This window comes from Chroicocephalus ridibundus, chromosome 10 (assembly GCF_963924245.1).
Source record: "Chroicocephalus ridibundus chromosome 10, bChrRid1.1, whole genome shotgun sequence".
NCBI lineage: Eukaryota > Metazoa > Chordata > Aves > Charadriiformes > Laridae > Chroicocephalus > Chroicocephalus ridibundus.
Window position 1 is genome coordinate 22,686,825 of NC_086293.1, and position 12,515 is coordinate 22,699,339.

Sequence of the window (12,515 nt, forward strand, 5' to 3'; positions counted from 1 at the left end):
GCACGTTAAACAAGACTCCTTCAACTAGACAGCCAACTCAATATCTGCATTCACAAACTTGCAGACATCGTGTTCACGCGTGGAAGGGAGCTAGAGAATCGCCGGAGCTCCGAGGGACCACCGACACGGAGCTAAGCTCCCCGGCAGAGCCGCAGCCCAGCTGCTAACCAGTTCAAGTGCACTCCTGCTGCAGTTGCTGCTTTACAGAGGTTTTAGGTGTGTTAAGGCTCAGTACAGCCTGCAGACTCGCTGATTGACGGTTATAAGGCTTGAGGAGCATGCGAGAAAGCAAAATTAGCCTGTGCCCAGCTCGGCAGAGAATGTGGGTTAGTCATGTAAAAATACGCCTAGGAACCGCTTCTGTCTCTCTCAGAAAGCCAAAGCGCAAACGGGTCCGTATCAGAGCTGTGAAAGAAGGGTTACCCGTGGTACCGCTCTCCAGGCCGGATCCGTAGGCCGTGACGAGCGCGGGATTGCCCGCCTGCCCCGGCTCGCCAACACGCACTTTGAAAGGGCTGCCCACCACGTGGCTTCCGTTGAACTTCACGTCAATGGAGTGGACGCCGTTTTCATGGGGGATGAACCGAACGGCGTACTTATCTGCAAGAGAGAAGTGGCTCTTCTGACACATCAGCGATAACAATAAACCAATAAAGCAGAATTAAACCCAGGGCTGCTGAGCCACCCAAACGAGTTGTTTACAATGAAGTTCTTTACAATGAGACACTGGAACAGGTTGCCCAGAGAGGTGGTGGAGGCCCCATCCCTGGAGACATTCTATAAAACAAGGCTTCTGTAACGCTTCAACGTATTTCAGTCCCAGCTTAAGCAAACTCAGCTACACAAGCTGCTAAGCTCATATTTAAGCAGGAAAACGCTGCATTTATTGCAGGAGGTGTCACGGGTTGTATGTTCACCTCGTCTGCTAGGAGCTGCTCTGAGCTGTCATCTCGTCCGCGGGGTGGGTTTTAGGGTTATTTGCCTCACACGCGCACGAAACATGACAGCTTAATCACAGCCCAACCTGTCGGCGGTCGAGGGAGCCGCGCAGAGAAGAAAAGCAGCTGGCAAGACCCAGGCAACTCTCACCAGCGGGCTGAACGTGCACCTTTATTTAATACAGTCATTTAGCAATTTGCTGCTGTTTACTATTTTTGATCGCGCGTTAACCCAGAGGAGGGCCCGATCGGCCCCAGCCGGACAGCTGCTGCCTGTCCGTAGCACAGACCATAACTCATTCAGACCTCAAGCGAAGAAGAAAAGCTCATTGCTGAAACAGGTGTTGAGCTTTCTGTGGTGTTTGCTTATATTCAGCTTCCTTGACGTTTAGTATGAAGGAGTGAGTGCGAGTTAAAAATAAACTATTAGTCAAAGATGGAAGCATAGCTTTGAAAAATAAACTTCTTCCCCGGCTAAATTCAAGAACCACATCATATTTCATTTATGACTAATGTCACTGTACCCTCCCCGGCTAGTCAAGACTTAAATATCTGTATCTTGCACAAGGTTAGGGCTCAGCCACTTCCTGAGCTATCTAGGAAAAGCACGGACATAACCCTGACCGAACAACCGTGACACCAAGCAGTCATTCTCCACGCGAGGTCCTTGTCCCCTGGGTACGCTGTTCGCGAGCCAAAGGGACTAAACCCCCTCGCGATGGGGCAAGCGAGCGTGTTTTGGAGGTCACCCAGCTTGTTTTGACCAACGTAAAGCCGTGCTCACCTGGCTCCAGCTCAGACACGTGACATTCTTCTACAGCTCCGGAGGGGCTGTGGACTTTAGCATCGATCTTGCCCTTTGCCCCGTTCAGCCTTATAGCAAAGGATGCCGGCTGATTAACTTTTAATCCAGACTCCTGAGAATGCAACAGTCAGATTATCAAATTTAAACTTCTCATTTCAGACAGCACAAGATTTGCGGCAGGGAAATAACCATTTCAGCACAGTTTTTTTTTTTGGTTTTTTTTTTTTAAAGATTTCAACCAAAGGCGTAAAGTTGTGACTTGCGCTAACTCTCAAATCAGAAGTTCCCCCCATCTCAGTGGGTGGCTGATTTAGGAGTCGCCCACGTCGGGTAGGCTGATTTTTCCCATGGTAACAAACCATTTTCGGAAGCCAGACGACTCTGCCAAATCAAGCAGAGGCAGGTTTCCGAGACCAGTCACCCATTATCACTGAGGTCAGCCCCCAGTATTCAGGCACTTGATTTAAAAGATGTTTAAGATCTATCTCCATTTTCAGCCCGTTCATTCATTCCAGATTCATTCAGGGGAAAAGCCTCTGATAATCCAGTTGTCTGAAAGAGTAATGTGCATGTTTATATTTGCCACAAGAGGCTGCATTTAGAACGCCGCCACAAGACGTCTTAACATGAGAAAGTAATTTAAGACACGAAACCAGATGTTGCTGCGCTGTCAGGCCATCGGTGGAAGGCGGAGGCAGCTGAGCATCCCTGCTGCACCCGTCCGCGCCGGCGCAGCCCAGGCAGCTATCCAGCAGCAATATTTTACGCGGAACATACTTTACCTGGTTTTGTTTTCAACTAAATCCTGAAGAGGGAAATAAATGCAACTGAGTAGAACTGAGGTACAACGTATAAAGCAATTCCCTGGCGCGGGTTTAGGGGAGGCTGATGCTGCACACCGCGCTCTGTTACAGAATACTCAGCTTTATCTGCCTCTCCAGGACTTAATTGAAGCGAGTATTCCTGTCAAAGAGTCTTTAAATGAAACACAAGAGAAACATCAGTACCACAGCGACTAATTAACGCCCTTGTAACTCCTGGTTAGAAGAGATACTATCGGATTATCGGATCAGGCTGTCATGATTCATTGACACAGCCAAGGTGAAGGAGTCCTGCACACCAGGCAAACTCCTGGGGACCACAGCTGGGACATATCCAAAAAAAAGCCTCAACTGAAGTACTAATTGCTTATCATAACTCGATGAGGACTGAGGTACAGTATATTTAGACACAAACCCTCAGTCTCACGTCCAAGTTTCTGGCTTTGGAGATTTAAGTCAGGCCTTTCATGTTGTATTTTAATGCACGTAACCACACACACACAAAAATGATACGGTGAGGTTAACAGATGAGCCCAGACCAACTACAAAGCCGTGATTCACTCTGAGATCCGCTACTGTTCATGAATCATCTGAGCTGCGACTGTGTGGTTTCCTGACATCAGCCAGAGCAAATCTGCGCTCCGGCTTCATGGCGGGGCCCCCTCCATCTGCCCGTGTCAACGCTCCAGCAGCGTCCCAGCCACGCAGCCCGACACTGCCTCACCCGTGGAAACCCAGCTCTTCATCACTCCACGTGCCAACCCAGTAGCTCGGTACCAGCATGATCACTGGTGGCTCACATTCATGTTTCAGTTCTCCTTGGCGTTCCCCTAGCTAATGGGGTAGAAAGCGAGTTTTAGCTCCTCCAATGCTCTTTCTAGAGCCTCTTATTCTTAATTCCCAAGTGTCACAACCTGTAATACACTCACTTGAGCCTTCTGCCTTGAAATTCTGGCTAGACAGAGCTGGGCCAGCTCTACCGGCCCAAGCTACCAAGGGACCAGCTGCCAAAAAGCTCTCTGGCTGCAAGCTGAGCTTGAAAACAAGCACCAACCAAGGCAAGGCTACTACTAAGAAGAAAGGACAACCATTTTGGTCTTGGAGAACAAGGACGAAATCAGTCTGTGTGGCAAGTTGTGGAGATGTTTCCTTATGTCTCACCTGAAGGCTAGTGACAGTGAGCCTGCGAGCATCATCGGAGGGGGCGATGACGGGAACCAGGTAGGGGCTTTCAGGAATGTGCTCGTCATTGAACTTTATGGACACCTCATAGTTGCCTGCAGGGAGAAAAGAAGCAGTGAGTGCCCTTAATTTCCTTGAAAGTAGCATTCAGTGTTATTTTAGCATGAATTGGTCTTGGTGCATACCTGGCTCTTGAACTATGTACGATACACCACAAGATCCAACTTTATGGTCCTCAAAGGCAATTTCTGCTTTACTTGGGCCTTCTACAGCAATAGACAGTCCTCCAGCTCCAGCTTCCCGTGTCCATATACTGAACTCGGCTGTTGAAGCACAGGAGAGCACACACAAGAGTAAGGTTGCTGCTGCTGGGTTGCAGCTTCTTCCTAACAGACGATGCAGCATCCCATACGGATGTGTATGAGGAACAGTACCTCATCCCATCATCCTGGGTGATAACACTTAGCAGTTTCTCCAAGAGGGTCCCTATTAGCCTTGAATTAGCCCTGTATAACACACCTTACGACCTCAAGCTCATCCTGTGAGAGCAGTCAGTTTCCAAAATGTGGATTTCCAGACTTCTCCATCCACGTGACGCAGGAATATTACTTCTCCATGTTTCTCCACTGACCACCCCTGGCTTGGGGCGACCCTACAGTGTTACACCAAGCTCTGCTCAAGCTCTCAGAGGAGAGGCCAACAGAAACCAAAGCGCTGCGCTGCAGACCTGCGCACGGGGGGCACTGGAGCCCAGCGAGTGCAGAGGACTCACCCGGGACACCCGTCTCTCCACGCTCCAGCCCTGGCCCTCCGGCTCTCACTTTATGGGCTCCTCCCTCGCCCAGCGGCCCCACGGTGAACTGGAAGGGGCTGCCCGGCACCGGCTGTCCTCTGTATTTGACATCCACAGTGTGGACCCCCATTTCTTGTGGCACAAAGCGGACGCAATAGGTGTTTTTGTCAGCTTCTACGATCTCGGCATCAAAGTTTCTTCCAGAGGGACTAGTTACCTGGGCTGTCAAATCCCCACAATCAATTTCTAACAAGAAGAAAATAAAAAAAAAAAAAAAATGCAGATTAGAAAGCGACAACGGGGGTTAAGTATTTTGTTTTTGGAAGCAGGACCTGAGCTCAAGCGATTACACAGTACAAATGAGGGAAGAGGCACGCAGGTGAGTTTGTACGCTCAGCTAGATGTGTGCTGCTGCCCAGCGAGCCCGGCCAGCTGCAGCTTACCAGGTGCTACGGAGGCAGATGAAGAGGCTGGGTAAGTGCAGCCAGGTAAGACTGGCCTACGTGATCCCCATTTGTCGGACAGCAGTACAAACACTTAGCAGCCAACGTCATGATCCTAAAACCCTGGAGACAGGGTGAGCTCTGCAGCCCATTCTCCAGCCTGCTGTACACAGAATAGGTTAAGGCCTCCCTGGTATTTATTTTTCCCTATCTTGACCATGGTTATGCTTGTTTTTAACCATTCAAAGAGACCGCACTGCCAGCGTTTCTTCCCTAAACTATCTTAATATGAGGATTTCTTAACACTGAAGTTCCTATTTCCATTGCTTCGGGTACAGCCACACTACACAAGCGCAAGTTCTGGTTATTAGGATAAGGACGTTGCTTACCTGGAATTTTTAGGTTCAGATCACATATGCTTCCTACTGTGGCAACAGAGGGAGCCCGTCTTGTTCGTGTGATGCTCTCCTTTACCCTTCCTTCGCCACTTATCTTCACAGTAAATGGGCTGCCTGTAAGTACCACAGCAAGTCATTCCTCCTCTGCTCATGACACGCTGCATCCAGGGGAGGAGCGAAAGCTTCCTCTGACTTGTAGTGGATCACAGGGGACGTTCTAGAGCCAGCTAAGGACAGTCGGGTCCAAGCGAAATACACCCATGTAACCAGAACAGTTTTGGATCCTTGCTGCTTGTGGAGGGTACTGGTAGGACCTCCTTGAATCTTTGGGACTTATGGTCCATCCCAGATCACACAGCTCACCCGCAGCTCCAGAGCGCTGGACAGCTAGGCAAGACCTTTGTTGTACTAACCAAAAAGTTGCCCAACACTTCTGCTTACCTGGAATATGTTCATCTGCAAATTTAGTGGACACAATGTATACGCCAGGTACAGTTGGAAAATAGGACACTTTGCAAGTTCCGTCTTCTAGGTCTTCAGTTTGGATATCCACCTTGCTGGGGCCTTCAACTGCCAGTGAGATCCCACCATAACCTGCAATACAGCTAAGTTAGCCGCAGATTTCCACATAAATTTGACATAAAACAGTCCAAACCCGTATCAGTAGCTAGCTGGTAGCTAGTCCCATGGGCACGTGGGAGTTGCACGATGCCTAAATGACATTTTTGTAGCCCTAATCAGTCAGATATTCAACGCACCGCATGCATTCAGCTCCTAAAATGCTCTGACCATACCCCTTTTATTTCACTAATGTTGAAAAGTTAGCTTCAAAGACTGTGGCCAAGGCTCCACGTTAAACCAACAGGGAAATATCTTCCTCGTTCCCTTCTTGCTGTACACAACGATACTAGAACCAGCACCAGCAAATGAAAGAAAAGCTTCATCGGTGCCTCAGTGAGTCCCTGTTGGCTGCAATGGAAGACATCAGCCAAGACAATGCAAAGCATGTCAGAAGTTAGTAGCACTGTCTGTAGTTAATAACTGACAATAATGACCATGCATGCTCACTACACTATTTGCATCTGCTGCTTTGCGGCTTATGACCTGGTGGTCGCATGCTGAGGGAGACAACGCTCCCAATTTAGAGAGGAGACATATGTCACAGTGTCGTTGCGATGGAACTAACCTGCGTCTCTTGTGTCTACAATGAAGTCACACATTTCAAAGGTTCGTCCTTCTACCAAGCCACGCCCAAACACTCTTGCTCGTCTGGCATCTCCTATCTCAGACTGGACCACCATGATTGTTACGGGGCTGTTTGGTACATGGCTCCCATTTTTCTTGATGCTAACCAGGTGTTCTCCTACTTCCCGTGGAATGAATGAGATGCCTACAAGGCAGAGAAAGGTGACAGACAAACTTATTCACTTTTTATGCGTGTTTTAGTTGATTTAAATGCCTTAATCACACCCAGAAATGAAATACTGGAAGAGCACCCTCTTTACACATGTTGAAGTGTTGCTCCCAAATGGGCCACAAAGCCATTCACGTAGGCTGACAAAAAGCACTTCAATCACAACCTGGCACATCACATGCACACTAACACAAGAGGTCATTCTTCACACTCTCCTGTCTTTGGCCAACTGTACCAAACAATATCAACCACTTAGTTTGACAACGCTCTCCTGGGAAGGAGCAGAGAAGTCAGTCATTTTACATAGCACAGCAAACTGGAGTAGAGGCCACTATGCTACTCTCTCAGATCAAGACTGTCAGAGCTTACCGATGTGGTTGTTGGGTAGCCTCTTCAGAAGACAAGGCTCATCACGACCTGACGGGGCTTTAATGCTGGCTGTCAGGAGACTGAGGTCAGTCTCATTGATGTCCAACAGAAAGTCAGCAGCAGAACCAAGCTTAACCTGGGACCGTCTTCTGTTATCATCTGAATATATAAAGAGAAAGTCAGAAAATATTACACGGCTAAGTGCAGAACAAGTCAGAGGACTTCATCGTCTTGCCACAACCCAGGCCCCCCATGCCATCAGAGGTTAATTTTCATTATGAAGTGCTTCCAGAAGTCTAAACTTTATACCTGTGATCCTGGCGGTGAATGGGCTGCCTGGGATGTGCTTGTCGTTGTACTTGACCAGGATGCTGTAGTTCCCAGGTAGAGTAGGCAGGTACGTGACCGTGCACGTCCCATCTTTGTTATCAATGCAGCTGATCTCTGCTTTTGAAGGTCCTTCAATAGCCAAGTCCAGCCCACCTAGGAAACAAGGAGAACAGCACACCGTAAACCTTTGTACCAGATTTGGTCCAAAGACTCGGTCCAAAGACAAAGATTCAGTACTTGGTACTGAAAGTGCAGCTTAGATGCCTGTTTTCAAAGGACAGCAGCAAAAAGAGCTCATGCCAACCCACTAAGACCACAACCCTAATCAGGCTGTTAGATTTACCTAACAGTGACTCCACATCCAGTCATCATCCTTCAGTTCATTTTTAATTAAATGAATCATTTGCAGCCTGTAGCACAGGGTACATCTACTGCTCTCAGGAAGAAGTAATAAGGCAGTTTTGACTGTAAGTTACAGCTTGATGAAATCCGTTTCACCTGATATTTGCACAAGTCATTTGTGTGGCACCAGAGACTCCCAGTTGGACAGATGAATGCAAATTAACACTGATGCGCACTGCACTTCCACGAAGAACAGACTTACCCTCTCCTGCATCTTCCGTGACAATGGTGAAAACTGCTGGTTTATTGGCAACCCCATAAATGAGGCCAGGCCCATAAGCAGACACACTGCCGCTGTTTGGATAATTCACGTAGAACTGCAGAGGGCTCTCTAAAGGAAAAAAAAAACCAAACAAAAGAAGCACTTTAAGGACGTGTGGCCTGGATTGCAAGAACAAAACAGACAACAAGCTGCTGCGACCCAACGGGATCTTATTCTTACTGATACCCATGTTCTTCAATGCCATTCTCACTGCTTGATATTTGAAGAACCTTTATGTGACTGTAATGCACTTAAAAAAAACTGAGTAAGTCTCCCCCTTTCATCTTCAAAAAATACTTCTCCATAATTTGTTCCACATTCAGTCATGACAAAGCAACTCTTACTCAAATTACCAGCGATAAACTTCAATGATGTTGTAAAGGGTCTTATTCATTACAAGTTTATTTTTAGCACATTAAATCAGAACATGACTCAGAAGCAGGCTTTCAGTTCAGGCACAGATCCTGAATTTTGGTAGCTCAGAATTAGGAACTAGCACAGCACATTGTCTGGCTCAATGAACCTGAACTAGCAAATTTGAAGGGTATCCAAAAACATATTTGCCAGCCTCAGATTAGCTAAGCTGGTGCACAAGAACAAAAAGTACAGTCACCAACAGCCATTAGCGGCTTCAAAAAAAGGCAGAGAGCGCTCTTATGTCCAAAGTTAGATTTTGCAGATGAGACAGCAGCAAGTTTGATTCATGATAGCCTTCAAGAAGGAAACATTACAGCACGTCACCTGGTGCAGGGTAATGGTGTTTACCGAACCAATACCTCCAACAGTTTGGCACTTGTGGAGGTGCTACATCCATCCATACCAACTGCAGCAGCAACACGCATCACTTTATCGAGCTCCCTGCTTCAGCCAAAGTTATCCCGTGTTTCTGTACACCAGCAGAGCCCGCAGCCCAGTTCAGGCAGTGCTGAAGGTATTTTGTCTCATGTCTACACGTCCTTCTACAGATCTGTCCCTTTTTGCCCCAGCCCAGGCAGCCGAAATGCCCGGAGAACGGCGGGGCAGCCCCAGCCTCCGTAGAATCAGAATGGTTTGGGTTGGAAGGGACCTTAAAGGTAGAGCTTCGGCTGGGGAGCTGGTGAAGTAAGGACAAAAGAGGGGAGGAGAAAGGGAAGGGAAGGCAGTGGTTTCTGTTTGTTAAGCAGCAGCCGGGAAGAAAGAAAGATTACAGCATAGCGTGCATGTGTCTCTTATTTTATTGCACTGGGATGGAAAGAGTAACTACAGTGTTTTAGCCACTTAGTCCTCCCCACAGATGGGAGATTTTATGCCAATGCAGCTTTAAGGATAAACACACACTGTTAACCACTAGTTTTGTTGAGCACCGCAGCAGTAAATTTCAACCTGAAAAAAAATGGTAGTTAGAAAATTGTATGTTTCTTCTTCATAATAAAATGCCACAAAAGCTGGTTTCCAAAACCAAAATCCATTTTAAGCCTGGCCGGTACTATCAAACCACACTGGAGGCTCACATGTGCCGGCACTTACTCCTTTGCTCTAGCTGCTCTCTGGACTGCTCGCAGATGCGTCGCTGCTGAACTGCAAGACGCCCCGGGCAGTTCTTACCGCAGTGTGTATGGCTACGCTACGGAAACCTCACCAGGCAGCAGACGCATCAGCAGGACACTGCACTCGGATTTGTGTCGCCTGCTTTGTCAGACTCACCTGGGATGTGCTTTCCCATATATTTTATGTGCATTTCATGCAGCCCGACCTCCGTAGGAGCGTATCTCACTGTTACTGTGCCGTCTTTGTTATCCACAATATCTGGCGTATCCGTCTTTCCAGAGGGCATGTGTACTTCACCTACAAAAAGCCACCGTGGGAGTTACAGAAGGAGAAGCTGCCCGCTTCCCCTCTCCCACCCACCAAGAACTGTCTAGCCATTTTAAACAAGCATTGTAAATTGTTAAATTCCTTACCCACAGGCACAAATAGGAGACTAATGGGAACACTAACCAGACATGTTTTCTACTTAAGCTACATGAATACAACGCAGTGGTAGACATCTGGCAAACAGTCCTGTGACCTTACAAACTCCGCAGGCAGGGCTGTTTGTTTCAGCCACTGAACTTTCCACGGCAAGCCCCAGGAAAGGCACCCATCTTCCTTGTCGCAAGACGCTCCCTCTCCTGCGGCTCTTTTGAAAAGGAAAAACCGGACTGTCCCTTCAGCAGGGACAGACCAGGGCTCGGGGTGGGATTGCTGAGCTAGAGGGCAGGAGGGGACACAGCCCGTGCGTGCAGGAGCTCGGTGCAGCCGGGGGGATATTGGGGTGATGCTCTCAGCTGCCAGACCTGTGGAAGAGGGGTCGCCTGCTTTGGGGAAGGCATGTGGCAGCCACGCAGGATTAGACTGTTTTGCAGCATCTGTACAACATAAATAATGGAGCTTATCAAGTAGCTTATCACGTAGCTGCTCCAGAGGGGGAAAAGCAGCAACAGGTCCCACAGTGCAGTCGCTCGCAGCCTAGCACTGAGGACCACGGCAGCACCAAGAACCCCCTCGTTTAACTCAAACCATCGGCGGGGCATATCCCACTCACCCTCAGCGGGTGCCACTTGATGTGAAATTAAACAACTAAGCTGCTGGCAGGATACAATCCTCCCCCACACGCTGTGGTCTAGACCACCCAGATTGTTAGCTGCAAATGGATAATCATGCTAACAAGAAGCAAAACCTCCCTGAAAGGCTTACGCACACTCCAGGTACCTGTTATTTCTCCTTTCCTTACGGCAAAAGGGATAACCATATCGAAGGGCCTGAATCCCATGCCATTCATGTCTCCAACCGGGACGTACGCTTCTTCCGTGACCTAAAAGAAGCAAAAGGATGGGTCACTTCAAAAAGGATGGCAGACCCAAGCGAGCACTGAGCAACTCCACTGCGAGCGCAAGCAGAAGAGAGCGTGCGGTGATTATCGCAGCCAGCCACAGGATCGGGCTCAACCAGAGCTCTCCTTCACGACACCACCACACCGCAGAGCAGAGCCAATCACACACGGTGCGAATGGGAGACATGCTGGAAAAAAGCTGAGAGATAAAAATGGAACACAAAAGGGATGGAAGACAACGTAGTGCACGCAAGACCCAAAGTGGCTCCATCTGAAAGGGTTTAGTTGCTTAAGGCCTGGAAGAGAAAGTGATTTTTGAATGGGGCAGAGTGATTGCAACACAAAACGGACAAAAGAAACAAGTTTCACAACGCGACTCGGGACTCAAGACACTGTGCTGTTTGACTGAGAAAACAAAGCGATGCACTCAGGTTGCTTGTGCCAACATTAGACATTGCAGAAGTAGAAGCTGTAGGTGTAATGATCCTCTTCATGTTTAAATGAGAGTTTATTTGAAGACTCCATTCAAGCAGCAAAGAAAAAACAAGGTCTGGATCCCAAAGAACAATTGACCAAACAGAAAGAATGAACACAATGACCAGAGCGATTCAAGCAGTCCCAAGAAGCAGGCTGTCATCTGAAATGGAACACAGATGGGGGGGGGAAAATGTAAAAATTGTGTACCCAAGGGCGGAATCCGGGGGGGGAGGCGCCCACTGGCTCCTGTGACCGCACGACGGCATCATCTGCATCTACGGCCTGGGCAGGGGTAGAGGCAGGTTAGGTGTTATCCTGGCACGGAGGCATCCCCCCTTTCACAGTGCAGAACCCACAGCTCCTTCTAGCTCCTCAACACCTTCCTCCCACCACACAGCCCTCCCACAGTCCTCTCGCCATCGCCAAGGACCTGGATCCAGCCGGGGAGCTGGGAAACTGCCCCTATCCGCAGGGATTGGGCGCTGGGGGAAGCCACGAGTGGCGCAGCAAAGGGCAGCCTGGGAGAAAAGCTGGAAAGCCTGAACACCACCAGCCTGAACACTGCTGGAACTGAATTTCAGAGTTGCTTTTCCTATGGGACTGGCGCGGGGTGGGAAGCGAAAGGTTTAATAAAGATGCGAGTCCCCAGCGGGGAGCGCGAGCTGGGAGGCAGGGCAGCCTGCCGCCGTGGGAAGGCTGCTCCCGGCTCATGCGCTCGGGTGAAGGAACCCAGCCCACATCCAGTCATAGCTGCAAAGCCATTCTTCTGATTCATAGCTGGGATAGCGTCGTCAAGACACCGACTGTGTTTTCCCCCAGCGCAGCCTCCCTTCCCACCGGGCATGCCAAGAGGATGACTTGCAAATTCCCATCTCCCCCACTTATCCCAACCAGAGCGGCCGGGGCTGACACCCACGCACGCAGCTCCACCGGGCTCGGCCACCCCAGCTCCTCCTGCCCGTTCACACCGCTGCAAACCACCCGAACAAAATCACCCGCCGGAAACTTCGGCATGGAAAGACTCCACTAA

General features: G+C 49.1%; 1 protein-coding gene across 4 annotated transcripts in view; it reads right to left on the bottom strand.

Moving 5' to 3' along the window:
* The window catches only part of FLNB (filamin B), a 76,096-nt gene that overhangs the window by 5,916 nt on the left and 57,665 nt on the right, over positions 1 to 12,515 (bottom strand). For 3 of the 4 annotated variants that reach the window (XM_063348569.1, XM_063348567.1, XM_063348570.1), the window contains 14 exons: positions 11,693 to 11,767; positions 10,888 to 10,990; positions 9,841 to 9,981; positions 8,098 to 8,226; positions 7,473 to 7,646; positions 7,164 to 7,322; positions 6,567 to 6,770; positions 5,822 to 5,974; positions 5,372 to 5,494; positions 4,519 to 4,785; positions 3,932 to 4,069; positions 3,726 to 3,841; positions 1,723 to 1,855; positions 424 to 600 (listed from right to left, as the gene is read on the bottom strand). In XM_063348569.1, coding sequence (XP_063204639.1) covers positions 424 to 600; positions 1,723 to 1,855; positions 3,726 to 3,841; positions 3,932 to 4,069; positions 4,519 to 4,785; positions 5,372 to 5,494; positions 5,822 to 5,974; positions 6,567 to 6,770; positions 7,164 to 7,322; positions 7,473 to 7,646; positions 8,098 to 8,226; positions 9,841 to 9,981; positions 10,888 to 10,990; positions 11,693 to 11,767 — 2,092 coding nt within the window. The remainder of the gene's footprint in view (positions 1 to 423; positions 601 to 1,722; positions 1,856 to 3,725; positions 3,842 to 3,931; positions 4,070 to 4,518; positions 4,786 to 5,371; positions 5,495 to 5,821; positions 5,975 to 6,566; positions 6,771 to 7,163; positions 7,323 to 7,472; positions 7,647 to 8,097; positions 8,227 to 9,840; positions 9,982 to 10,887; positions 10,991 to 11,692; positions 11,768 to 12,515) is intronic. The other variant, XM_063348568.1, reaches the window with a different exon arrangement.